This window comes from Lemur catta, chromosome 4 (genome assembly GCF_020740605.2).
Source record: "Lemur catta isolate mLemCat1 chromosome 4, mLemCat1.pri, whole genome shotgun sequence".
Taxonomy (NCBI): domain Eukaryota; kingdom Metazoa; phylum Chordata; class Mammalia; order Primates; family Lemuridae; genus Lemur; species Lemur catta.
In genome coordinates, this window is record NC_059131.1 from 14,353,761 (window position 1) to 14,379,229 (window position 25,469).

The following is a 25,469-nucleotide window of genomic DNA, read 5'->3' on the forward strand; positions in this document are numbered from 1 at the left end:
CTACTTTCCATTCCCATGCCCATAGATTTTATAGTCTGCAAGGCCCAGGTTCGAATCCTTCAACCACCCATCCAGGCAGACGGAGCCTAATTAGAGTCCCAGGGCCAGCCTGGGTAGTAAACTGCAGCCCTCGAGGGCGGACACTGAATCAAGCTCAGCCTCTCTGCTGCTTCCGATGGTCTGAGAAACAGGTGACAAAACATCAGCTTTGTTCTACTTTCTAATCTTTAAAAAAAAAAAAAAAAAATGTCCCCTGGGACCAAGAGCACTTGTTAGGGGAAATCAGCAAAGTGGCTATTAAACCAAAAGGAAAAACAGAAACACACACGTGGAGATAGCAAGCCATCGCTCCAAAGAAAACCAGCCTGAGAAGGCAGGAAGGGGCGTCTGCACGCAGCTCTCACACCCTGGGGCCCATCCGCTGCCAGCTTCCCCAGGGCCGGTCCGATCCTCGCAGGGCCCGTGAGAGGGTGATGAGGTGACGGCAGGAGGGGAGCCCCGGGAGCCAGCCGCCTGGAAAGCCATGAGGATGGGGCGCTGAGCAGGAGGTGCTGGCCCTCTCAGAGCTGCGCTGCCCGTAGGAAGGGACGCTGCTGCCCAGTTGCCGGCCAGGACAGCTTTGAGTGGCACTGACTCTACAGTGTGTGCCACATGTTGCTCTAGAGTGATTTCATTATTTAATAAAGACATTTAACTTCTGATTGAGAGGTTCTGACATTTCTGGCAGCAGCTACAAATGAGAGGACCCTGTAATGGTGGCACGTGGTAGGTGTCCAACAAATGCCACTCCCTACCCAGTTCCCTCTCTGACTTGTCCTCTCCTCAGACAGGCTGTGAAAATGACAGGTCACTGCTGAAGTACTCACAGAGCTGCCAGGGACAGCACAGAGGCCATGCTTTGCAGGACAGAAGGGGACCCTGCCTGCCTCTGCTTACTCCTGAACGCCAAATGCTCAGGACAGGAGGTAACGGTACTGGGTTGGAAAGTGTCCCCTCAAATTCATGTCTACCTGGAGCCCGTGAAGATGGTCTTATTTGGAAACAGGGTCTTTGCAGATATAATTAAGGGAAAGTGAGTTCATACTAGATTACAGTGGGCACCAAGCCAGTGACTGATGTTCCTTCTTAAAAGAGAGAAAAATTTGAACACAGACACAGAGAAGCCGAGGGGAGACCACTGTGTGACAGAGACACTGGGGAAAAAGGCTGCAGGAAGACAGAGGCAGAGGTCAGATCAATGTGACTCTAAACCAAGGTGCCCCAGGCGGTGCAGGGACCACCAGAAGCCAGGAAGAAGCAGGGGCCTCCCGAGAGCCTCCGGAGACACTGCCCTGCCAACGCCCTGATTTTAGGTTTCTGACCCCCAGAACTGTGAGAGAACAAATTTCTGTTGTTTGAAGCAACCCAGTTTGTGCTGCTTTGTTATGGCCGCCCTGGGAAACTGACCAGGCTGCAGGCAACAAATGCTGGCGGGTGGCAGAGGGAAAGACGACAGGCAGAGGGGCCTTGTGGAGAAGGAGGTGCCTCTTTTAGCTGTTTCTGATGTTTGGGCAGGAGGCCCAGAGAACAGAACCGAAACTAGTGGCTCTGCATGGCTCCTGCTAGGATTGGCTTCAATGGCTCAATTTCATCTGTGCTTCTTCCAATTTGCCTGGAACAGGTACTGCACACAGTAGGTGCCCATAAGTGCTTAGTGTTTCTGGATGAGCTCTGCATGGAGAAACAGCGTGATTGGCCAGCCGGGCTAGAGAAAGCTAACCCAGCTTCATTTCAAAGCCATTCAGCAGCAGCTGCTATTTGCTGAGTTGGCAGAGAAGCATCAGGCCCCTGAAAGTTGTCAATAGCGATCCTGCTAACTGAGGCCGTGTGCTGAGCCCATAATCCCACTCCAGAAGCTGCGGCTTTATCCTGAGCATGGCCCGAGAAGTGAAATCTCTTGGCTTTCCCCGGTGGCCAGAGCCCTGGAACTCAGGCGCTGGAGGCCAGCCACGGGGCAGCACCACGCCTGGCGGGGCAGGCAACGGTCGGTGCTGGGGCTGGAGGCTCGGCTGAGCTGAAGTTCACAGGCTTCTGCCTGCCCACCCAGCAGCCTGCCACCTCCTGTTAGCTAGTCCTGGCAGGGGTCCCTGTGTAAGGAGCTAGCGCGACCAGTCCACTGAAACTTCTTCAAGCACAAATCGGACTTTACAGTCTACCTGGCCTCTCAACATGACCCCAGGCAAGTCTCTTCATTCCACATCGCGGGACGAGGGCATGTCACCTAGCTGAGCTTGACAGAGCCCGGATGCTGCCTCACAGGCTGCTGTGGGCTACGTGAGAACCCAAGAGTCGGTCCCCACCTCTCCCCACAGGGCCCTTGGTCAGCTTCCCCAGCTGCAAGGCCCTCGGGCCCTGTGCAGGGAATGCTTTGAAGCCATCAGAGTCTGTGGGACACAGAACCATCCCAAGCCTGACAACGAAGGCTCAGACACTCGAAGAGGCGCTGAGAGTTGACTGTGCCTGCTCAGGGCAGCCGTTAAGCCACACGAAGCTGCCAGCCGCGGGTGCGTGCCACCCAGCCCTGGGCACTGGCCAGGCTGCCCTCTTCTCTCCCCCAGGATTCGCACAGCTGGGGAGCTAGAGAACTGAGCACGACTCTCCACGTCAGCCTGGCAGCGGGCGTCAAATCCACCGCAGGGTATGTCGACACAACGCCCAGGTGGCCGCTGGGCAGTAAGGCCACGGGGACCCGGAGAGCGGCTGGGCTTTGCAGTCTTGCCTGCGTCCGGTGTGAGGGCCCGAGCCTCAGGGCCGCCCACTGAGCACGCAGGGTGACCAGAGCTGCAGACACGGTGCACGGACAGGGTCACCGGATGCCAGAGCTCAACGGGTGGGTGCTCTCCAGTGGAGCCCACGACACGGGCCTGGGCAGGACAGGCTCTAGTTCTGGGACTTTCCAGGAGAAACAGCCAGAGTTCATGGCTTCCTGAGAGGAACAATACCCAAAGGAAGGGAACAGCGGGACCCCAGCCACAGACGGCACATCCTGTCCTGGGCCCACAACAGGCTTGCAAATAAACAGAAGTCGCTGTCCCAAATTAAACCTGTTTCCCCTCCGTGGCAAACTCTCAGCTGCAGGCCCTTGGGCTGAGCAGACTTTCTCAGAATGGCCCGACTGCTGGTCCTCAGGAGCTAAGATGCCAATTCCATCTTGGCTACGAGATCCAAACCCAAGTAATGGGTGAGGAGGGGCTGCGAGGCTGCCCTGGCTCCCTGGGGAGCAGTTTCTAGTCCTCCAGTGGGTGTCAGTTTGCAGAACCGTCTACACCGGCATCTCTTCGCCCCAGAGCTGAAGCAGCATCTGGGATCTGACCCCGGCAGCTGTGAAGGCAGGACAGGCTCGGTCACAGGGCCCTGATGTCAGAGCTGAAATGGCTTCAGGCCGGTCCAAGCCTAGACCAGTCCCCACTGTGGGGAGACGGCAGGCGAGGCCTGGAGAGGGAAGGGGTCCTCTTTCCACGCAGATCTTAGCTAAGCAGTTATTGGCCCGATGATCCCACTGAGCCTGGGTCTCCAGCCCCTCTGCCTCAGTTTACACAGTGGGAAAGAACTCCCGCAATCCTCCCTTTCCCCTTGCCCTACCCCACTAAGCAGCAGCCTGGGTGGCTGGGGCAGAGCCTCCACAGGCCTGGGTTGAATCCACTGTTTCAAAGGACAATCCGCTGCACGCCCTGTCCCCCGTCACCTCCCATCAGCCCAGGCACAGAAAAGAACATCACTAACAGATGCGGGAATGAAGCAGGGACACAGGCTTTACTGGATGACGACTGTCATTGATTGGCCAGTGGATCACAGACCTGCAGATAAAACAAGCCACAACTAGAGCGTCAGTATCTGGGCAAACACAAACCTCCACTGAGTGTCCAGAGAACTCGAGGCCACAGAGGTGGCTGGTCCCCAGGGGCTGAGTCCACACCAGGGTGGCAGGCCAGGACCCCAGCCAGAGGACCAGTCCCACGGCCACCTGCCCTGATGCGCCCTCTGCCCTGTTACCCAAAGCTGGTGGATGCAGGGGAAAGACCCAAAGGGACACTCGGCCCCTCACCTCGCCACACCTCCTGAGGCCCCCTCTGCCGTCAGCACAGGGTGCAGGGCCCGGGGCTGGGGGCTGGGAAGCAGGCGGCGGCATGAAGGCCGGCCAGGGCAGAGGAGGAGGATCTCGGCTCTCTGCCCCAGAACCACCTGTTCCCTCTCACTCTGGCACAGAGGGAGGGGAGGGCAGGGGCCTGTCCAGGACTAGGAGCTGGTAGGGGACGTAGTAAGATGCAGGACAGAGCAGACAGGTCCTGGCACGGGGCAGGAGCTGGGAGGACTATATGCTGACAGTTGCAAAAACGCAGAGTGTCAACCAGGGGCCCCCAGGGTTGGCTCTTGGTGCCCATCGGAAAAGGGTCTGAGGTTCCAGTCCCAGCCCCTCCAATGCCTCTGCCAAGCAGGATGGGGCCAAGGAACAAAAGTGGTTGCATTTCCTTAAAAACCAGCTCTAACATGAAGGATATATCCAGACATCCTGACATTCTTTGCTCCATTAAACATCAGTCATCTGCAGAGAATTCCCTGAGCACTTCATGCTGCCCAGACCTGTGTGCCAGGAGGGCTCTGGGAGTCGGGAGACGTCTAAGGCACTGGCCCTCCCCTGGCACACGGCTCCTGCTCCCTGGGAAGGCGGCTCTGCTGCTGAAAGGCCACAGATCAGATCCAGACCCTGAGGACAGTGAGGGCCTTGGAGCATAAGCCCGAGAGCATCATGCCCCGCTGGGGTGGGAGGCGGTACCAGCTGGAAGCCCAGCCCACGCCCCAGGCCGAGCTGTGGGGCACTATGACCCAGGTGCTGAGAGCTGCCATGGTGGTCGCTGGCTCTGTGCCCCAAGGCCTGAGGAGGCAATGGCTGGCCGGGCCTCTCCTGGGAAAGGAAAAGGCAGGGCCTTCCATACCCCAGAGAGGCAGAGCTGGGCCTGACTTCTCTTAGAGCTGGTAACTATAGGAGGCTCAGGCCAGGCTCGTGTCAGAACACCCCAGACGGACGGGCTCTCCTGTTCAATACCCCTCTCTGGGGAGACCCACCCAGCACCTGCAGAGACTCTGGGGTGGTCTGCCATGGGCACCCCTCACCCCAGGCCGGCCAGGTCCTCCCTCCTGTGCTAGGGCTGGCAGCGTCAGAGGGCAGGAGGATTCCCTGCCCATGTGACACCTCCCTGGGGCCCCCACCCATCCTTGGGGCTGGGCTCCTGGTGGGCAAGGCATCCCCACACTCTCTCCCCTCCACATCCACGGGGACTGAGGCAACTGGGGCTCTGATTCCTAAGACGACCTCCACTCTTTGCAGCCTGTGAGGGTTCCACTTTGGCCCCACAGCCCAGGAGAAAAGGAAAAAATAGTTGTGGGTCCCATGACCCAGGGTTCCACCCTGCCTCCCTTGGCAATGGAGGTCCTGGCCCTGCAGGGCACCGTGCCCCTCCTGCCCACCCACGCCTGCACAGGGGGGCCTGCTGGGCCAGGGCCAGCACTCGGGGGCGGGTCAGAAGAGGCTGGGGGTGGCCTGGGCGTGTGTGTCGTGGTCCCGGATGTACTGCAAGATGTCCATCTCGTCCATGGCTTGGATCTGCTGCTGCGGCTTCTGCTGCCCAGCCACCGCTTCAGACGGGCCTGCTTTGAGGAGAACAGCCGGTTTTCTGGGTAGCGCTGGCTTAGCTGCCACTGGCGGCTTGGGCTTAGTTTGGGGTTTGGGTTTGGGCTCAGCCCCCAGGTTCAGAATCTGGTCCAAGTCCTCTTCAACTCTAGGGAACCAAAGAGAGGAGCCCTGAGCACAGCCCTTCCCCACAGAAGGAGCAAGACCCCCAGGCTCCACGCACCCCGGCCTGTCCACCCATCCTGCCCCGGAGACCCCAAAGGCCAAGACTCTCCTTCCTTCCAACACCGCAGCTCAGCCGGCCCCTCGCAGCCTCCTGAGAGTCGCTCTTCAGGTGACCCCACTTTGAACACACTGCCTTCTTCAGGGGACTTTCCCTCCAACCCCTCTAGAAAGAACTACCAGCCACTATGTCCAGAGCTCCCCCTCGGGCCCGAGCACTTCAGACACGTTATGTTTTTTCCTCCCGCCCTCCCTCTTAGACACGCTATCTTATTTCACCCTCAGAACACCCTCTGGGAGGTACAACTGTGTTTCCACCTAGCACATGTGGAAGCCAGAGTCCCAGGAGGCCAAGTGGCCCCGAGGGGACAGTACATGGCCATGACTAAGTCAGAAGGAACCAGGATGTCGGCCCACAGAAGCTGAGCCCTCATCCAAATCAAGTTCAACGAGGGAAGGATAAACGGGCTCTGAGCCGCGGTGGGGCACGGGGCACCTGCCGCCAGCTCCCACGGAGGAACTCGATTCCTGGAGACCAGAGCACGGCAGGAGAGTCACTCGATCCACTCCACGCACCCGCCCACGCTCAGCGCCATGCTGACTGTCCGTCACGGCCAGGCATTCCCACGGTCATTAACTCGTCTAGTAATCTCAAGACACAGTCTAGTGACAGAGATTAGCTCCGTTTCACAGATGTGAAAACTGAGGGAACGGCAAAGGGCCTTGCCCCGGGCCCCGCAGCCAGCGAGAGATGAACAAGACTCCACCCCCAGCTCTCCAGGGTGGACTCGCCTTCCTGGGGTACCCAGGTTCCCACCTAGGGTGGGGTCTCTCCTTGTGTCTAACGGGTAATGCCACAGGATCATTTAGCCGTGCCGGGCCAGGCTAGGGGAGGGCAGTGGCACTCAAGGCAGAAGACTGGGTGGCACCTGGCCTCTCCAAGCTTCGGTGTCCTCATCTACAAAATGAGGAGTGACAGCATCACCCGGCCGGGCTGCACAGGGCTGTGCACGGCAGCACGGCACTGCGGGCAGAAGTGGCTCCCACTTGTCACCCCAGAACTCCTTCATCAGGCACCTCAGGCCACTCCACCCCCGGGTCCTCAGTTTCCTCATCTGTAATGTAGGCTATTCTTGCTCTGCCAACCTCACAGGGATTCTTATGAGGATCAAATAAGAACAAATGGAAAGTCCTTTCCAAACGTAAGGGAACACTGCCTGTATTGATCTCTGCTGACAGCCGTGGGCGCTGAGCCAAACAGAACGCAGAGAGCAGCCGCCTCGACGCTCACTGCAGGGCACCCCCAGCCCGGCCGGTCACACTGGAGCCACATAATTGCAAAGGTCTCCAGAGAGCTTACTGAGGGCCAGAGCAGGCTGGGAAACAGGGGACTTTAAGAAGGGTGAGCCTGGCATAACTGGGGGAAGGATGGAGGGAATTCTGGAGACGGGAGCAGCAGAGAGCACAGGTGGGGGGTGGAAATGGGAACAGACAGCAGGAACCAGGCAGGCTCAGGAGCTGCCCTCGGCAGTGTATCCTGACAGAGCGAACAAGAGGGTCGCTCCAGCTCAGACATCAGCAGGGCTGGGGAGGGGCAGGTACCACTGGTCAGAAAACCCCCTGGCAGCACAATGCCTGGAAGAGGCCTGCGTGAGTGTGGACATGCTCGGCACAGCCCCCCCAGAGGGGCTGCCTGCCAGGCACCAGCTGCAGAAGGGGCTTGGGGTGGCCCTCCCTGCTTCCTGGGTCTACCTGCAATACAGCACTGATCCCAAAGAGGGAGAGTTCAGAGTCTGCTGGGCACAACAGTGAAAGAAAGGTGTCCTTCCCTCCCAGACCCAGAGGGACCAGACCAAGCCAGGCCTTCCTGGAGAGAGCAGCTGCCTTGGGGTCGGGGCGATTTCAGGAGGCCTCACCCATGGACCGGCTGCTCCTGGCAACCTCAGCCCAGATGTGCCCCGGTGCCTTCCAGTGCTAGACCTTCCTCGACTGCCCTGGGGCAGGTGCTGGCTCCCGCTGCGTCCTCCACTGGAGGGTGAGGGTGCCCAGGAAAAGCTCAAAGGGACTGAATTATCCTCAGACAGAGGCCCTAAGGGACATAAAGCAGCAGCTAAAAGCTCATGTCAGATTTCAGGATTATCCTGCTTGGCAAAGCAGTGACTCTTTGGAACTAATCAGCAGCTGGATTTGCTCCGAGGCGGGAGGTGTGTGTGGGTGGCCAGCCAGGGGGGAGGCAGTGCAGCAGCTCTCAGGATGTAGGTAGCCGCACAGGCACCCCCTTTCCAAGCACCCTCCGCCATTTGGGCTCCCTAAGTGGAGGCTAGGGAGGGGTCTCGCCAGCGCAAGGTCCAGCCCCAGCTGGTGCGAGGGGAGCCAGCAAGGGGCACAGGAGCTCTGCCAACCTCACTCCACTGCCCGGCCCCTGCAGAGCACAGGACTCAGCTGAAGACCGAAATCGGAGACCCAGCCTTGGAGTGGCTCCATAGTGGAGGGAATGGAGGCGTCTAGACTCCAACCCCTGCTTGGTGCACCACCTCATGCCGCCTCGGGACAGCTGAGGCCAGAGACGGGCCGAACGGAGGGCGGAAGCATGAATGAATGAATGACCATCATTACTATGAGGAAGCCCGATGACCGCCTAGTCACAGGGCAGACACAAAGCACAAAATGTGGTTTCTGCCCTCAGGAAGCTAGTCCTTCCACAGCAGATGTGTGCCAAAGGGAAGGCACCGCTTCCCCGCCTGGGAGGGGACGACGCAGCGCTCACACTCTGAGCAGACTCGCAAAGAGCTCTGTGGGATGCCGGGCGGCACCACGGAGGAAAGGTCCCGGGGCCAGTAAGAGCGAGAAGCGCCGCGTGGTGTCCGCCCGCCTGCCACGGCGTTCCCTGGCTCCTCCGGCCAGAGTCCCTTTGAAGGAAGCCTGTGACACCCACCCTACCATGTTCTGCAGACCACGGTGGGAAGTAAGGGATTTGGGACAAACTAGGCCAGAGAGGCCCCAGGAGAGGTGCCCCACGGGACACACGGGCTCCTGCATGTGCTCGGCCTGGGCCTGCCACTCCCTGGGCTGACTGTAGCGCTCTGTGGCCTTGTGCCTTGGTTTCCCCACTAATGAAATAACAATAACCCTGGTTTCCTCCCAGCCTGCTGGGCTGCCAGGAGAGAGGCCACAGGACGTGAGTGAGCAGATGCCAGGGGCCTCGGGGACATGTAAACACAAGCAGCCCTCACGGTGACTCAGGCCTGGCGGGCACTCGGAGGGCTGACAGCCCGAGGCCGCTAACGAGGGGTGCAGATGATAGCCACCAGGGACCGCACGCCTCAGTGCCACACAAACGGTTCCTGGAAAGAGGCAGCTTGGTGTCCCGTGAATCAGCAAGCACAGCCCTGTGTCCCGGGGGGGAGGAGGAGACGGAGAGAGGCACAACGCCAAGCTCCAGAGACCCGGCTGGCGGAGCAGAGGCCCAGGGAGAACCAGGGGCCGGGGTGGGGAGGCAGATCACACAGGCAAGCGCTCAGAGTCCCTGATGGAGTGGTGACCTCTCCCACGCTCCATTTTCTGCAAAATGGAGAAAATGGCACCTACCTTAGGGGGCTGTCGTGAGGATTAAATACGACGGCGTGTACGCAGGCTGGCTAACTGGCACCCAGCAGGCACTCAGGAAATAGGAGCTGCCACTTGCACATGTTCCGTGTGACGGACGGGGCCTCGGCCCCTCCCTTCTGTAAAGCCTGACGACTGGCCCTGCTGGAGACCGGCCGGCGCCCAGGACACCTGCACCCTGCTCCCCAGCAGGCTGCGTGCCACCAAGAGGCAGTTTTACTTGTTCCCAAACCCAACTGTGCCAGTTATACCTGCCCTTGTGATTATATAATTTAATCGTTCCTTACATAAACTGTTAAGATGTGAGTGTGAAAACGAAAAAGGCTGCTTGTGCACATGAAGTGCTCTCTTTCTGAGAGAGCTGAGCTGCCCTGGGCTGCCGGTCTCCCCCGAACCCTCTCACCGCCTCCTGGGCAGCTCGCGCCCACGGGTCCCTGCCTCTGACAGGCCCCGTTCCTCCCCTCCGAGGCTGAGGCCGGGGAATCGCCACCACACGGGGTGGGCCCCTGGCTCTGTCCAGGCCACTCTCAGAGCTGGGGAAGTGCTGCTGGGGACAGCGGGTACCTGAACAGCTCCTCAGAGGTGTCCCTGCGGCCCAAGCTGGATGTGGGCCCTCCACTCTCACGGGGGGCTGGCAGCAGCAGTAAGGAGTCACCCAGAGGGACGGTGCCGCCAAGGTCTGGATTGTCAAACAGCTTCAGGGCTGTGGGAAAGGAGGCAGCAGGTGGTCAGAGAGCGTGCAACGGACAAGCAGGTAGGGGCAGGAGGAAGGCAAGAGGACAGGAGCTCACTGACAGCCTGGGTCAGGGTCTGTCACAGCCTCACCCTCCCGGCACCTGGGCCAGTCAGCTGACAGCTTCACCCCAGTTTCAAGTCGAGGGCTTCCCTGTGCGTTTAGGAGGTCTCAGCTTCTTGGGCTCGCTGTGTCAGGTTCCTGAGGTCCAGGCCAGCTGGATCTCCGAGCTCGCCCTCCATGGCTGCCCCGTCCTTCAACAAGCACTTACTGAGTGCTGCCCACCGGACAGGGCCACACTGTGCTGGGACACAGTGGCGAGCAGACACTGCCCTCAGGGAGCCTGGGTCTCCTCTCCCGGCCGAACTGTGCAAGGCTGCCCTTTGAGGACACAGATGGTGGCCTGTGTTCTTGGGATGGATACATTTCTCGAGCCGGCTTGGCAAACTCCAGCTGACCTGCCAGGATCTAAATCAAGTGGATCCCACAACCCCACCCAGGGTCTTCCCAGGAGCCGACGCTTCTGCTCAGCCCCGGCACAGACTTATGCTGCTCTGAGGCCCTGCAGACGGGGACTCCTCAGTGTGTCCTCGGGCCTGGCCCTGGATGGTTGCCCAGCAAGTGTTGGCTGAGTTAGTGGGTAGCAGCAACTCCCCCCAGGGAGGACCTGGGCAGGCATGAGGGAGGGTCAGACCCAGGACGGAGGAAAAGTCCCAAGGCTCCTAGGTGTCCCTTTGCCTGCTCCGCACAGGGCCCTCCAGGGCAGTCTATGCGGGCGACACAGACTCTCTTGTTAGAATCTACGCTACAGAGCCGCATGCAGCCCAGGGCAGGCCAGCACCCACTTCCCTCCCAACAGTGCCTGGAGGCCCCAGGCCCCACGTCTGGCCACAGATATAATGAAGGCACTTCTCAAAACAACAAAGAAAGCTGTCCTCCTCTTCTGTGGGACGTTTAGAATAAACATACACCCAGGGAATGTTCCAGGCCCTGGGGACCAAGCATGAGGCTGGATTTCTCCTGCAGAAAACCTCCTAACCTGAGTCCGTATCACGCCTAAGCAGGACAAGGGGAAGACGTGCATCCTATTCATACACGGTGGGTTCAAAGCCCACGCGGTGACAGAGGTTGGCCGCCAGTGGGACACCAAGAACAGAGGGCTCACACCCTGAGGCTCTACTTACGGTCTGTGGGAGGCGCGTCCTGTGGGGGGCCCTGCGGGGAGGGCTTCCTGCCCGGGCCAAAGAGCGTCTCATCAGGGTCCACCTCCTCGTCAAAGATGGTGAGCCGCGGCGAGGGCCTGGGCTTCACGGCCACTTTAGGCTGTTGCTTGGGCTTCTTGGAGCTGAGGAATCACAGACAAAACACAAGGTGAAGACCTCTCTCGAGGGTCCAAGTGGCCTGGGTGACCCACAAGGGCTGGGCCCTGCTGGACACCAAGGGCCACAGAAGACCAGGCCAGGAGGGGCCTGGGGAAGGCCTGGAGTGGCCCACCACGGCAGCCCACGCGGGCGGACCACCCGAAGTTGTTCCAAAAGCTCTAACGGCCTGAGACCAGGCAAAGGGAAGAACAGGTCTCCCTCCCCAGGGAGGAAACCAGGCCGGCGGAGGGAGTTGAGAGGAGACAGCTTTCCCGGTGACCCCACAATGGAGAGTGAGACTCCTGCCACTGCAGGTGGCCGTGCTCTGTGCTTGGGAAATGACCACTGACAGGAGGAGCACGTGGTCACCTGGCCTAGACACCGGCTGCCAGACAACCCCAGCCCCTGAAGCCCACTGGGCCTCGGGCCTGCTGTGTAGCATAGGCCCGAGAACGTGCTCTTCTCCCCCAGTGGAGGTGGCTGCCTGGGCTCGTCACTCGGGGGCCAGGCCCAGAGAAGCATGCTCCACAGCCACTCGGGAACGGGGGGGACGCAGTCTGAGGCCACACACCTCAGGGCTGGGGCCTTGGTGTGCATCCTTTTGTTTACCTTGACTGGTGTAACCATCACAGTTCTAGCAAATACTTAAATTCCATGGAGCAGCCCCCCCGCAGGAAGCCCCTCTGGGACTCAGAGCCCCACTGGGCTCTGCCACCCTGGATCCTGCCACCCCTCGCTTGCCAACTGGCCGAGGAGGTCCTGTCCTGCTCTGGGCCAGACCCTACTGTGGGGAACTGGGAGGGGGCACGAGGGAAGCTTCTGGGGCACGGGAGCGCTTTAGTTTTTGGTCCAGGAGGTGGCTACAAAGCCGGCGTGTAAATAGTCACGGAGCTGAATGCTCATGATCTCTGCACGTCACTGCAAGCGACACCACCGGTAAATAAACAAACTGCGTTTTATGTTAACAAGTTGACCCAATCCCTACTGCTGATGCTTGCATTAGCCATTTTAGAGTTCCTGCGAATTACAAGAATACGCTCTTTACTGGAAACTGGAATTCCATGAGCCCGTCTGCCTGGCGGCCAGTTCCACTGGACTGAGGTCACCATGTGAGTTCACGCTGGCAACACTACGTGGCAAAACTGCTCCGAGAGGCTGGTCTGGGCCACGCAAGGCTACAGATTAACCAGTGGCAGACGAAAATAGCACGGTGGCCCTGGTGCTGGAGGAGCAGGGCCCTCCACGGTGACCATGGAGCAGCTGCGATGGGGAGGAGCTATGACAGCTGGGGAGGCCGCAGGCCGGAGCACCCCTCCGAGCTCAGGGCCCGATCCTGGTGGGAGATCTCTGTCGGGCTCATTTGCAGGATGAGGAAACAGTGGTTCAGAAAAGCTGAGTGTCTGCCTAAGGCCACGCAGGGCGGGCAGGCAGGCTGGGAGTGGAATGAGGACGGTCACACTCGTGATCCTATCCTCTTGCCCCTACAAGAGTCCCACAAGCAAGAAGGTGATATGGGGCGGGGAGGGGATACCAGGACGATCCTGTTGTTCTCTGGGGAGAGTGTGGCACGTGCCAAAGGTGTGATGGTCAGCAGAGACACAGCCGCAGGGACCATGCCAGGAAGACCCATCTGCTCGGCCCCTGGACTCTCCTTGCCCCAGCACAGGCCACCAGGGACACGCCTCTGCTCTGTACGACCTGCAGGCCCTGCCTGTGGCACTGGGGCGAGGCAGAGGGAGCCCGGGCTCCCCATCCTAACAGCAAGTGCTTTCCAGAAACCTTCAGCCTCTGCTCCCTCGGCCTCCCCTCACACCCAGAGGAGTCAGGGCTCTCCTGCTCTTCCTCGGACGCCTTCCCCTCACTCTCACTGAACAAGCAGAGCCTGCCTGGCTCTCACGACCCCTTGCAAGTGGGTACCAAACAGGCCATGGCCCCTTGGGGCAGCCCCACAGAGATGGCCCCAACCGAGACTGCTGAGTCAGAAACCCCCGGGGAAGCTGTGTTTGCTCCCCTGTGGAATTCAGGGTCAGTCAGGGCTGGGAGCCACTGTTTTGCCCCGGTGCCTCCCTTCCCTTGGCGTTTGTTCCCGGATCCGGCAGGGACCGCAGCAGTGAAGGGCAGAGAACTGCCCCCTACCCAGCTACAGCTCCCAGCGAGGGCAGGCTGAGGCCACTCTGCAGCCTCTGCCAGCAGCATCACACCACATCCCCACCACCCTGCGCAGAAACAAGCTCCTGGGACCAAACTCGAATCCCACTCAGCCTACGGGCCCCACGGGATAGAGCTGGGGGGCGGGGGGAGAGGCTTCCCACTGACCAGAAACCCGAGGAAGCACAGAAGAGACTTGTCTGCAGAACAAAGGAAATGAGAGCACGAACGTGGTGACGTCCCTGGAGAAGCCACACAGGATTCCAGCGATGCCCATCTTCCACCCACATCTGGTCCTGACGGCACAGATCAGCCCTGACTTCCCTCCCATGTGAGTTTTCCTTCCCAGCTGCATTAATGCCCTTGTTTTTCTCCCTACAGACAGTTTTGCTCTTTTGTCATCTTGACCTGAAGTAAAGTGGGTCTGCAGTACCTGCGGGCCGCTCAGTGAGGCAGGGCCTGCACTCTGCCCCGCCCTGCGGGGCATTCTCTCCGTCTCCCCAACTCTCCAGACCCATCTCAAGGGGAGACAAGGAACAAGGGGAAACATGGAGCTCTGGCATCTAAGAGCCCCAGAGTCCTGTCCTGGTTGGCCCTAAAAGTTTAGGCTCTGGGGACTTAGTCGTGTGCCTGGTCCCCAGCAGACGCTCGATAAATACTGGACGGAAGGACAAATGGATGGATGGGTGGATGGATGGACGGATGGATGGAGGAGAGAGGCTAGGATGGACAGATGGATGAACAGTAGACAGGCAGGCAGGGTGACAGCACGTGTCTAATTCAGACTTATGTTTACCTAACCCCCCAGGGAGGAGGGAAAGGCAGCGAAGACAGATGGGTTCCAGCCCCGATCTCAGGGCTGTGCACTTGGAAAGCACCTCCATGCCACCACTCCTCCTCCAAAGATCTCCCAGTCGACTGCACTGGTCTGTCTGCCAGTGCCTCAGCCTTCTGTGAGCAACCCACACGCCCATCCCCTCGTGAGACCCTTCTGTGACCAGTGCGCACTGGGCACCTCTCACCTGCAAGAGCCTGTGCTGAGGACGAGGGCACTGAGATGAGGAAGACCCGCCACTGTCCTCAGAAGCTCACGGCTAAGCCGGGTAAAGACGTGGAAACAGATCTTTGCCACCGATAGGCACCAATTGCCCAGGACCCGAGGACACGTGCCTTCCACTCCGTCATAGTGGAGCATAGATTTAGGAGCCATCCCAGCCCAGGGCTCAGGGAGGGCTTCCTGGAGGTGCCGTGAAGGTGGGCAATGGCCTCGCTGGACTCAGGGCGAAGGGCGTCTCAGGCAAACGACCTGCGTGTCACTCTGTGAGGCTCGGGTCGGGAGCAGGGAGTGGTGACTCAGGCACAGCTGGAACCCGTAACCCTCTGAGGGACCCATCAGGTTTGCAGCATGGGCAGCACGCTGAGGGGACGGGTGAGAGCCAGGTGCTCCGTGGAAGCTTCGCTCAGGGGCCACGGAAGAAAGACCAGGGCCTGGACCGGGAAGCAGAGGTGGCGTGAGGGGGACGCTGGGCCAGGGACAGCTGCAGACGCAAACCTGCTGATGGAAAGGGGGCAGCTTGCAGAAGGGAACTGTCTAGGGAGGCTGGGGCCTCTGACCTCAGCGACAGGGTCAGCAGTTGCACGTGAGGTGAGTCACTCAGTCACTTCTTGGGCCAACACCTCAAGGCTACCCCCGGGGCCCCCTGGCCCTGCCCCCTTCTCCCCTCCTCTTCCACCTCTGCCCAGTCAGCGCCCACCTGGCTGTCTGCGGTACCCGCCCGCCAGCCCACCCTTTGCACTGACAGGAGACGACGCCCCTCACCAACATGATGAAGAATGCCCTCTTCTTCCTTCTTCAGAAGCAAGGCCAGTAATAACTAGACTTGTGTCACCAGGGATGGGGCAACAGGGGCGTCAAACACAGAGGTCAGCAGAGAGGAACGGAGGCTCCCCGCTTCCCGCGGAGCATGGGCTCGTCTGAACTCGTGCGGGCCCTGAGGCTCAGCACAGGTTGCAGGAGGCGGGTGGGGGTCGGGTGGGGGGTTCATGATGGGTGTAGGCGTGTGCAGGCATGTGCGTGGTGTGTGCACGAGCAGACACCAGCTTTCCTGCTGTGTGTGCCTGACAGAAGACAGCCGTGCGGCCCAGGCCACGTTCAGCAGGCGTCAGCACACGGGGTGAGAGGCGGCAGCTGCCACGGCTGACAGCTCCAAGGCTCTGACAGCCTGAGACGCGGCCCTGCTCCCTGTGGCTCAGGCAGTTCTGGTGACAGTGATCGACACATGAGAGCATCCACCCCTCTGGCCACCCAGGGGGCCTGTGGCACCATTCCCAGACGTGCCCACCCACATAGTGGACCACCAATGGGCACCAGCTGCCCAGGACCCGAGGGCACGTGCGTTGCGGGGGCATCTCCCAGACACAGCCTGCTCCACTAGGTCTGAACACAAGCCAGCAGATCCTTCCACAGCCAAGACACAAGGACAACATGACTGTCACCATCAAAGCCAGGGTGACGCTTAATCAAATGTGGAAATCGACCTCCTTCCCAATGATGCAACTTTCCTGCTTTAAAATAAAGCACTTTTCATATTTTAATCTTAAATCCAGCTGTTTGGGTTTTTTAAAGAGAAAATTCTCAGAGTGCCAATAAATAAACTTCTGAAATGCGTTCCAGGACAGTGTTATCTGCAGCGGGGCTTCCCTGGAGAAGTGATCTCAAGAGCAAATTGCCAGAGGACAGGCCAGCCTCGCGGGGTAGGGGCTTCAGAGAAGGGCTGGACGGAAGGACGAGCAGGATCTCGACAGCCGAGCTCCAAGGCGGAGATGAGAGCCCTGGGAAGTGCCCGCATGGGTGCAGCGTGGCACACTGAGAGTGTCCAACCGCTGGGCAGCGGGCACATGGCACTGGGGGAGTCGGGTGCCTCCCACAGGGGCTGGGGAGGTTCTGTCCTTTGCTGAGGGAGGAGCCACAGAAGGATGTGGGAGAACTTGAGTAGAATCTCGGCCAATCCTCTAACTTCTCCGGGTGTTTCACTTACCTGGTAGACGGGAAGGAGGCAAGAACACGGAAGTGCTTTGGAAGCCGCACAGTGGAGCTTGTATGCAGGACGATGATAGGGGCGTAGCGTCCCTGGAACTGCTTGATGGCGTCTAGGCTCATTCCTGTTTCCACCCAGCAGACTTCGCTGTGGGCCTTAGAAAGTAAATGGAGCCAGTCTGGGTGGGAGCCGCCATGGACACCTACCATCTGCTGTGGCCCCCAGGGTCATTCTCCACGGGTCTCTCAGGCCACTGAGTCCTACCCTGAGGGACCAGGATCTCAGTGACAACCCCCACTTCGGCTTGTGGGTGATGCTGTTTCTCCTTTACGCGGGGGCCAGAGCTGCGCCTCACCCCTCACGGCACCGGCACTGCCACGGAACCAGGGTGCGGGACTGTGCAGCTCCAGCCCCGCGCATCCACTCACCCCAAGAGCCTGACAGACGAAGGGACAATGGCCAGACCCCGTGTGAAAGGAGACCTCTGACCCACAGCCTGTGGCGACCAGCCCAGGAAGCAAACCACAACTCCTGCAGCGTCGGCCTGAAGCAGTGGAGACTTGATCAATAACTGCCAGCTGCCCCAATTTTGCTCCCATTTGCAAGTCAGACGAGCCAGAGGAAGCCGAAAGCGCTCCCCTACCCGATCACAGGACTCAGGACACCCCACCTCTCGCTGGCCGCCTCCACACTGAGCCCTCCCTTTCATCCTCTGCAAAGCGCCCCACTCTCCGTGCTGCGGCATCTCTGCCGAGCGCAGGTGCTGGGGCTGATCCTCCCCGGCTGCAGCAGGCTCCGAGCAAACAGCCCCGGCCTGCTCTCCCGTGGGTGCTCTTGGCTGACGCCCACACCCGACAGCACCCCAAATGCTGACATGACCGGTGGGAGGCCGGCCCTGCCGAGGAGCATGCGCATCACCTGCGTCATCAAACCAGAGTGCGAGTGGACGAGGCTCAGAAGGCCATCCCCGGGCACAGGCGGGGGCACAGTCTGGGGATAAAAGGAAAGTCCCGAGGCAGGAGGAGCCCCCGGCGCCCGTTCCCACGCAGCTCCTGTGTGACCTTGGCCAGATCCCTCAATTGTAACAACAGAGAGACTGGATTTAACCTCCAGTTCTCACAGTTGAAAGCTCTGCCGTGCTAAGAGTGACCTGCCAGAACTTGCCACAAAGGGTCCTGGCGTAGCCGGAGGCGGGGCAACGGCAATAGGACCTCCCAAGGAGGACGAGGACTCAGACAGGCAAGCCACTTCCTCCCAGGGACAGAGGCTGCCCCGCCCCCGGGAGGGCTGTGCAGGAGAGCCTGGCAGGTGTGCTGGTCTCCTGGCAGGAGGCGAAGCCACCCTACTAACATCAGGCAGTGCTGCTGTCTGTGTAACCACCACAGGAAGCAGACAAGCTGCCTTTTACATTTCAGCTGTTGTTTAAAACACACAAAGACCTTTTTACAGCAAAGTAAATCTGAAATAGTGATAGCATTTATATAGGAACTTTCTGGTAGTGCTTCTTCTGGTTTTATCCTTTTAACCACTGGGCCTGGACTTGATCCCTACTCTACAAAGGAGGAAACTGAGGCCCTGAGAAGTTGAGCAGCCCACCCAGTGCCACGGCTGGTAAGGGGCAGAGTGGGGATGTGAACTTGGGACTGCCCACCTCTAACCCCACTCTAGGGGCGGCCACACGTCCTGAGGTGTCCCACCTTCCCACTCGCTGTCAAGCCATGCTCTAAGGGGTCCTGACCTTCTGCAAAGCTGCTCAGGAGGTGGGGCTGAGGCTGGGGACAAAGATCCAGTCCCCACTCCTATCCCAGCCAGGCTGATTCTGCTTCATTCTGTTTTACGTACAGGGGTTCCATAGATTTCTCTGGAGACAAAGATGTTGCTAGTGAGCTTAAAAAGCAGAAATTGCTGTTCTATCTGCTGTCCCTCCAGGCTGGGTTTTGTGCAGTGATCCGGATGGGGAACGCAGCCGGTCTGACACACTGTGCTGCTGTGATCACTGGGACAGCTCAGGTGGAGTGTCACCTGTGTGATGTTGCAGGGTGGCTGCGCTGCCCACCTGCTGCATTTCTCATGGCTTTGGGTCCCTGGCCAGGCCAGGGCTAAGTGCCACGAAGGTGCAAGGTGAGGTAAGGCCCAGCCGCCCTGGCTCACGGCCCCCACACAGCACACCAGGCAGCCCCCCTCGCAGGCAGCTGGCAGAAGAGGGAAAGCCAGGCCTGGACAGGAGGGGGCAGGGAGCAGAGAGTGCGGAAGGGCCTTCCTGCCCAGGCCCTCTGCCCGGCCCCGGTGGGGGGCAGACTGTGATGACGGCCGATCTGCTATGCTGGGGGCCTAGTTCCCTTCTGGCACCTTCAGGACTTTAACGGAGTTTGGTTTCTGGGGCTTCTCAAACAGGAGTTTGCACAGGAGTCACCTCAGGAGCTTGTTAAAACACAGATTCTGGGATCCCACCCATGTTAAGGGAGCCTGGAATCCACATCTCTCCCAAGCTCCTGGCAGTATAGAGTCCCCAGCTGGTCTCTGCCGTGCTGGTGGCCTCAAGGGGAGCCCTGGGTGCCCAGGCTTGGCTAGAAGGAATAACAAGGCACAAGGCCGTGGGCGACATGCTGATACTCAGCACGAGGCACCCAAGGGGAGCAGCCCCGGGCACCACCGGGCACCACCGGCTCCCTCCACGGCTCACCCTGGGACTAACTTCTACATCTCGGGTTAGCAAACCTGGGGACGCCTGGCGGTGTACCAGGGACATTCCAAATCACAGAATCATCCCAGAACAGCGATTTCATCTAAATATAGAGAGTAAGATATTATTTTTATACTAAATATACGTGGGGATTTTATGGAGGATGATGCAAAATCCATACAAAAATACTACAATAAAACACAGCATTCCAAAGAAACATCCAGCTTCACCACTTGAGGCTGCCGCACGGGGCCCTGGGCGTCGGCTCCCACTTTGTGGGAACCCAGCCCCACAGGCAGGTGCGTTCATATAGGAACCAGCCCGCCGGAGGGAAGCTGAGAGTCCTCAGGGACCTGGGGCCTGGAGGAGGACGCCCTGTGCACAGGGAAAGTGGGCAGGGAAGGGGTGGGAGGGGGCAGGCACTGTGGGGGGGCAGGGTCTGGGAAAGTAGGGGGCCCCTCCCAACAGAGAGGTGTCAGCCTTTAGAGGACCCTTCACTGGGCTGGTACACCAAAGTCCCCAGAGGAAGCTGTGGGGGCCTTGCATGTATCTGGGGGAAAAGCAAAACAGAATTAAAGGTCTGTATGTGTAAAAGTTCCTCAGGTTACTGCCAGTACTAGCCAAAGCCTACGGAAAACACAATGTCCACACGCAGGAGCCTGGCAATGTCACTTACAGCACATCGAGCTAAGGGACCAGCAGAGCATGGAGGGGCAGGGGTATTTACCAATCTGGAAAGACCTATTAGATGGTGGCCAGGCGCGGTGGCTCACGCCTGTAATCCTAGCCCTCTGGGAGGCCGAGGCGGGTGGATCGCTCAAGGTCAGGAGTTCGAGACCAGCCTCAGCAAGAGCGAGACCCCGTCTCTACTAAAAATAGAAAGAAATTATCTGGCCAACTAAAAAATATATATAGAAAAAATTAGCCAGGCATGGTGGCACATGCCTGTAGTCCCAGCTACTCGGGAGGCTGAGGCAGTAGGATTGCTTAAGCCCAGGAGTTTGAGGTTGCTGTGAGCTAGGCTGATGCCACGGCACTCACTCTAGCCCGGGCAACACAGCGAGACTCTGTCTCAAAAAAAAAAAAAAAAAAAAAAAAAAAAAGACCTATTAGATGGTATACACGAGCTGAAAAAAAGCAAATTACTGAATGGCACATATAACACACTCCCATTTTGGTAATAGGATGTGAATATTCAAAAGTGAATTTAAAAATTCATGGGGAAAAGACTTTTACCCGTGTTTTAAATTTTTCTACACTAATTGTGTATTATTTGAGTCACAATGAAAAATGTTTCTAGGACAGTATTTCCAGCAGAAGGTGGAACCATTAGGGTAGAACTTCAATTTTCTCTAAAACAGAAAGTTAAATACTAAAACGATGCACGACACGGGATGGTGACCGTGACAGAACACGCAGAGTACGAGGTGGCGCCGCACTGGGTCTGCTGTCACGGCCGCAGCTGGCCGGGTGGGCAAACCCCAGCAGGTGAGGCGCGGGGCAGGGCCGGGCCGGGTGAGGGCTTTCCTACGTTTAGGTGGGCTCTAATGGAGTAACAGCCCGTCTCCGCCCTAATCAAAACCAGGTTTAAAAGACAAAGAAGAGCCGGGCTAGCCTGGGCTGGGCTTTGTGCTGGCGACTCCCACCCGCCCAGGCCGCCCTGCGGTGGAGCAACAGCGCCCCGCCGTGGCCATGGCGGGGAAGGACTGAGGCCTGTCGCACAGGAACGGTGCCTGCTCCAGGGGAGCCCAGAGCCAGGCCCAGACAGAGGGGTGTAGGCACCGCTGGGAAACCAAGGCTGCCATGTCTGCAGAGGAGCGGAAGGCAGGGGAGGGAGAGAGACGCATGCAGGACATGAGCTGCCTGCGAACAACAGAACACCCCCCACTAAAGGGCGGGTGGTAGCACCGTACAAAATTGTCAACAGGCCCACCTGGGTGTCCGTGCAACCCAGCTTCAAGGCACAGCTCTGCCACACACCAGGCTCTGGCCAAGTTCTCGTTCAGCTGTCCTTGATTTTGCCATCTGTGAAAGGGGGTGATCGGAAGGCCCTGCCCACCTGCCCAAAGACTGCACTGAAGACAGTGGCAAGCCCGGGCTCTGCCATTTGCAGGCCGCCCAAATGTGGACGAGCCACTGGGCCCCCAGCTGCGCCTCCTAGAGCCCCGTGTCCTGAACTGTGCCCACGGTGGATCCTGAAAGCAGTTTGTGAGTCAACCTTTTCCAAAATATGAAACAGAAGAGAAAACGTCACAGTACAATACACTTATTAAGATTTTGTACGAGTTCTTGGAACTTTTGCTTCAGTTTTACATGACATAATATACATGTGTACCCTGGGTCACGACATACAATATCATTTTTACTGTGGGTCATAGCAAGTCATTTCAGAAATGCTGTCTTAAAGATAAAATAAGAAGATAATGCAAGCAAATGCTAACTTAGTTCCTGGCATTTAATGAGCTCTTGAAAAATGTTACTTATTATGCCCGCTGGAGGTGATAATACCAATTGTTGTAACATGGGTCCTTAAAAGAAAACCCGAGAGGAGACGGTCTTAAGCCTCTGGGATTTCTCTTAGGTGCTAAGCTTTCCTAGGACTCAGGGCCAGGCCCCTCGGAGGACAGGGCCAGGGGATGGAGCTGGGGGCAGGTGGTCCCAGGCTGGCTGACACATCATCCCTGACAATCTGCTAATGAAGTAGGAAATTCAAGGCAGCATTTGCCAACCCCAACGAGCATTTTCCTACCCAAAAAAGGAGCCACTTTGCTGAGCACGTCCTTCAGCCAAAGGCTGGCACAAACCACCAAAGTCCATCTCAGTTTGGCACTACGTGTGGTTTCTCAGAACAACAGAGAGCGTGAGTTCAAACAAAGCCTTGTCCTTACCAAAATAAAGCCCAAGAAGGGCCTTCGGGCTTGGATAAGGCTGATAAGGAGTGGCTATTCCAGGCTTCTCCTGACATCACCGCCACCCTTGCTGCCTCTCCCTCAGGGCTGCTGACCCCGCTGTTCCAGGACAAGGCCAGCCACAGGCCACGGTGGAATGGGAGGGGCCTGGCTGGGGGGCACTCGATGCACCCAGGTGCTGCAGGCCCCTGGCCCCCAGCCGTTTCTGCTGTGGCCTCCTGAGCACCGGGCACCTTCCTCCAATATCAATCCTCAACCCTCCACGCGGGTCTCACAGCCGCCCCGAGAGGAAGGTCTTCGAAGGGTGGGCCGTGTTTTAGTACCACATTCTGCATGTTGTTTCAGCTGAACTCGCCTCTGCCTGATTTCTTTTTTTTTGAGACAGAGGCTCACTTTGTCACCTGGGCTAGAGTGCAGTGGTGTCATCATAGCTCACTAAACCTTAAACTCCCGGGCTCAAGCGATCCTCCTGCCTCAGCTTCTGGGGTAGCTTGGACTACAGATGCATACCACTTCGCCTGGCTAATTTTTTCTATTTTTTTTGTAGAGACTGGATCTCACTTTTGCTCAGGCTGGTCTCAAACTCCTGTGGCTCAAGTGGTCCACCTCGGCCTCCCACAGTGCTAGGATCACAGGCGTGAGCCACCGCGCCCGGCCTCTGCCTGCTTTCTAACTGGCTCTAATTCCTTTTGGAGCAGGACCTGCAGGACAGGGCTCCCTCCCTGCTCCCTGAGGGCTTCAGCGAACCTCTCACATCCCAGGCTGTGTCTGTCAGAGGGGCCTTGGGAGCAATGTCTGCCTCCCTGGCCTCCTATCTGACCTGCCCCCACTCCAGAGTACAGTCCATGCAGTGGGGGCTCAGGAGCGGCACAATGATTGGCTGAAGGTAGTCAGAGGGCCAGGAAAGGAGAAGGGACACAAAGGCAAGAGAAGCGGGACACCATCCAGGAGGGAGCCCTGAGACCACAGCTGGCCTGCCTCTTCTGTCCCTGTCAGGGCAGGGTGTGTGTGCACACGCATGCACGTGCATGTGAAGGGGACACGGTCCATTGGCCAGGGACCCCAGGGCTCACTCCTCCTTGCATCACATGCAGTTGGCACTTGTGGGTCACAAGTCCCTTTCACCCATGAGACTCATGAGGACCCTACAGCCACCCTGTGGGGAGGCAGGGCCAAGGTGAGTGCTCCTGCTCTGCATGTGGTGAAGTGGGCCCAGAGAGCTGCAGTCACAGCTGCAAGTCACATGGCTGGCAGGAGAACCCAGGTCTCCTGGTGCCAGCGGCAGGGTTCAGCAACCTGGGCTACTGAGCTGTCATGAGGGCCTCTGCTCGGCCTCAGTGCAGAGCCAGTGGCAAGGGACACCTTATGATCAGGGACGGGCAGGTGATACCTGAGCCCAGGTGATACCTGAGCCCAGGCTCCAAGACATGGGCGACACTGAGGGCATGCAGAGAGCCAGTCCCCGAGTGTGCCAGGCCAAGGACCTGTGGCCCGGACCCCTGCAAGCAGGAGAAAGGGATCATCTCCAGAAAGCCTGGGATGGGCAGCAGGGGCCCCCTTGACAATGGGAGACCTACCGCATGATGCCCAGAGGATCCAGCACCTCCTCCTCCTCCTCCTCCTCCTCCAAGGACTTCTCTGCATCTTCGTCCTTCAAGCCCAGGGTGGGCGGACCCTCATCCGCCACTCGGTCTTGCTGCTCAAAGAAGTCAAAAGCCTCCTCATCGTCCCCTGCCTGGCTGTGTGTGTCACCCAGGACAGAGGAATCTCTGCTGGTGAGACCCGCAGCCCCTGGGGATCTGGTGCCTGTGGAGGAAGACAGAAAAGAAGGGACTTCACACCTAGCCCCAGAGGCAGAGGAGGCCTCGCCACACGGCACCCAGAATTTGAGGCCGAGGGCTTCCTGTAGTTTCCTGGGACCAAACTCTGCCCTGAGCCAGGATGGCGAGTTTGCGTGGATGAGAGGTGACCACCATTCCGGGGGGCAGCCAAGTGCCTGCTGCAGCCCTCCAAGGGCTGATGGAGTGGTCACAAGACGGAGCCTCAGGGCAAGACAGAGCCAACGGTTCCTGAACCTCCGCAGCCCAGAGCCCGTCTACACCGCAGGACGGCCGAGCCCACCTCCGCTGGGCTATGGTGGGGCAGATAGCGCACAGGGCGATTCAAAAAGAACCAGCACCTCCAGGACCACTTCACAGCCGTGAGGCACGTCATGGAGCTCTGCCAGTCCAACCACGGACAGAGACGGTGAACTCAATGCGTGCACAGAGTGAGCACGTGGAAGATTCCAGAATAAATTGTGATCACTCCATTACAAACTGGCTTAGACCTGTGCTTCTCAAAGTGTGGTCGCAGACAGGCATTCACAATGAGGTAAGTACAGAAAGGCATCCAGAAACTTCCATAGCCACTTGGCATCATCATCACATCCCAGCATGCAACTCTGTTTTTGTGACAGTATCGGTCTGTGACAGGCTGGGAGTGAGAAAGCCAGTCCTTCCCCACGGGTAGTTTGAGAAGCATGCGTTGACTACTTGTTTATCTCTATCCAAACAGTTACTGGGTAGTTTATTTGAAAGCATCAACTTTTTAAAAAATCACATTGTAGATAAAGAACTTAGAGTGTCCGGCATACAGGACATACTATGTGATGATGATTATGCTGTTATAATATTTGGACAAATGTGAAATATCAGTCAAAATCTAAAGAACCTTCAATTTCATGTAGTAAGCCTCATGGAATATGCATTCTACATTTAAATATCACAAAATCCTATGAATGAGACCCTAACTGTCCCTCCATTTTAGAGATGAGAAAACTGAGGTCCAGCATGGCTGGGGAAGTTGACCCCCCTGCACTTCCTCTCCACGACGGGGGCGCCAAGACATCTTGACACCTCAGAGACCCTAGATCCGTGGCGGGACATAAGAGGCCCAGGCCTTCTGCACATTCCCTGGCTTTGCTCTTTATTCCCCACCCCTCACTTTTTTTTCAATTAGTTTATCTGCCATCAACTTTGTTTTGCAAAATTCTCTTCTGTTTTGTGGAACTAGGAGATTCACAGTAGTCAGGAAAAGAGTTAAAGCTAAACAGACTGATC

At 58.3% G+C, this 25,469-nt stretch overlaps 1 protein-coding gene across 1 annotated transcript in view; it reads right to left on the reverse strand.

Annotated features, from left to right (window-relative positions):
- Positions 1–3,773: 3,773 nt before the first annotated feature.
- Positions 3,774–25,469, reverse strand: part of HS1BP3 (HCLS1 binding protein 3) — a 32,467-nt gene continuing 10,771 nt past the window's right edge. Inside the window, exons 4-7 of the mRNA XM_045549121.1 lie at positions 23,946–24,174; positions 11,414–11,574; positions 10,061–10,199; positions 3,774–5,816 (exon numbers count right to left, since the gene is read on the reverse strand). Of these exons, the coding sequence (XP_045405077.1) occupies positions 5,558–5,816; positions 10,061–10,199; positions 11,414–11,574; positions 23,946–24,174 (788 nt within the window). The 3' untranslated portion in view covers positions 3,774–5,557. The remainder of the gene's footprint in view (positions 5,817–10,060; positions 10,200–11,413; positions 11,575–23,945; positions 24,175–25,469) is intronic.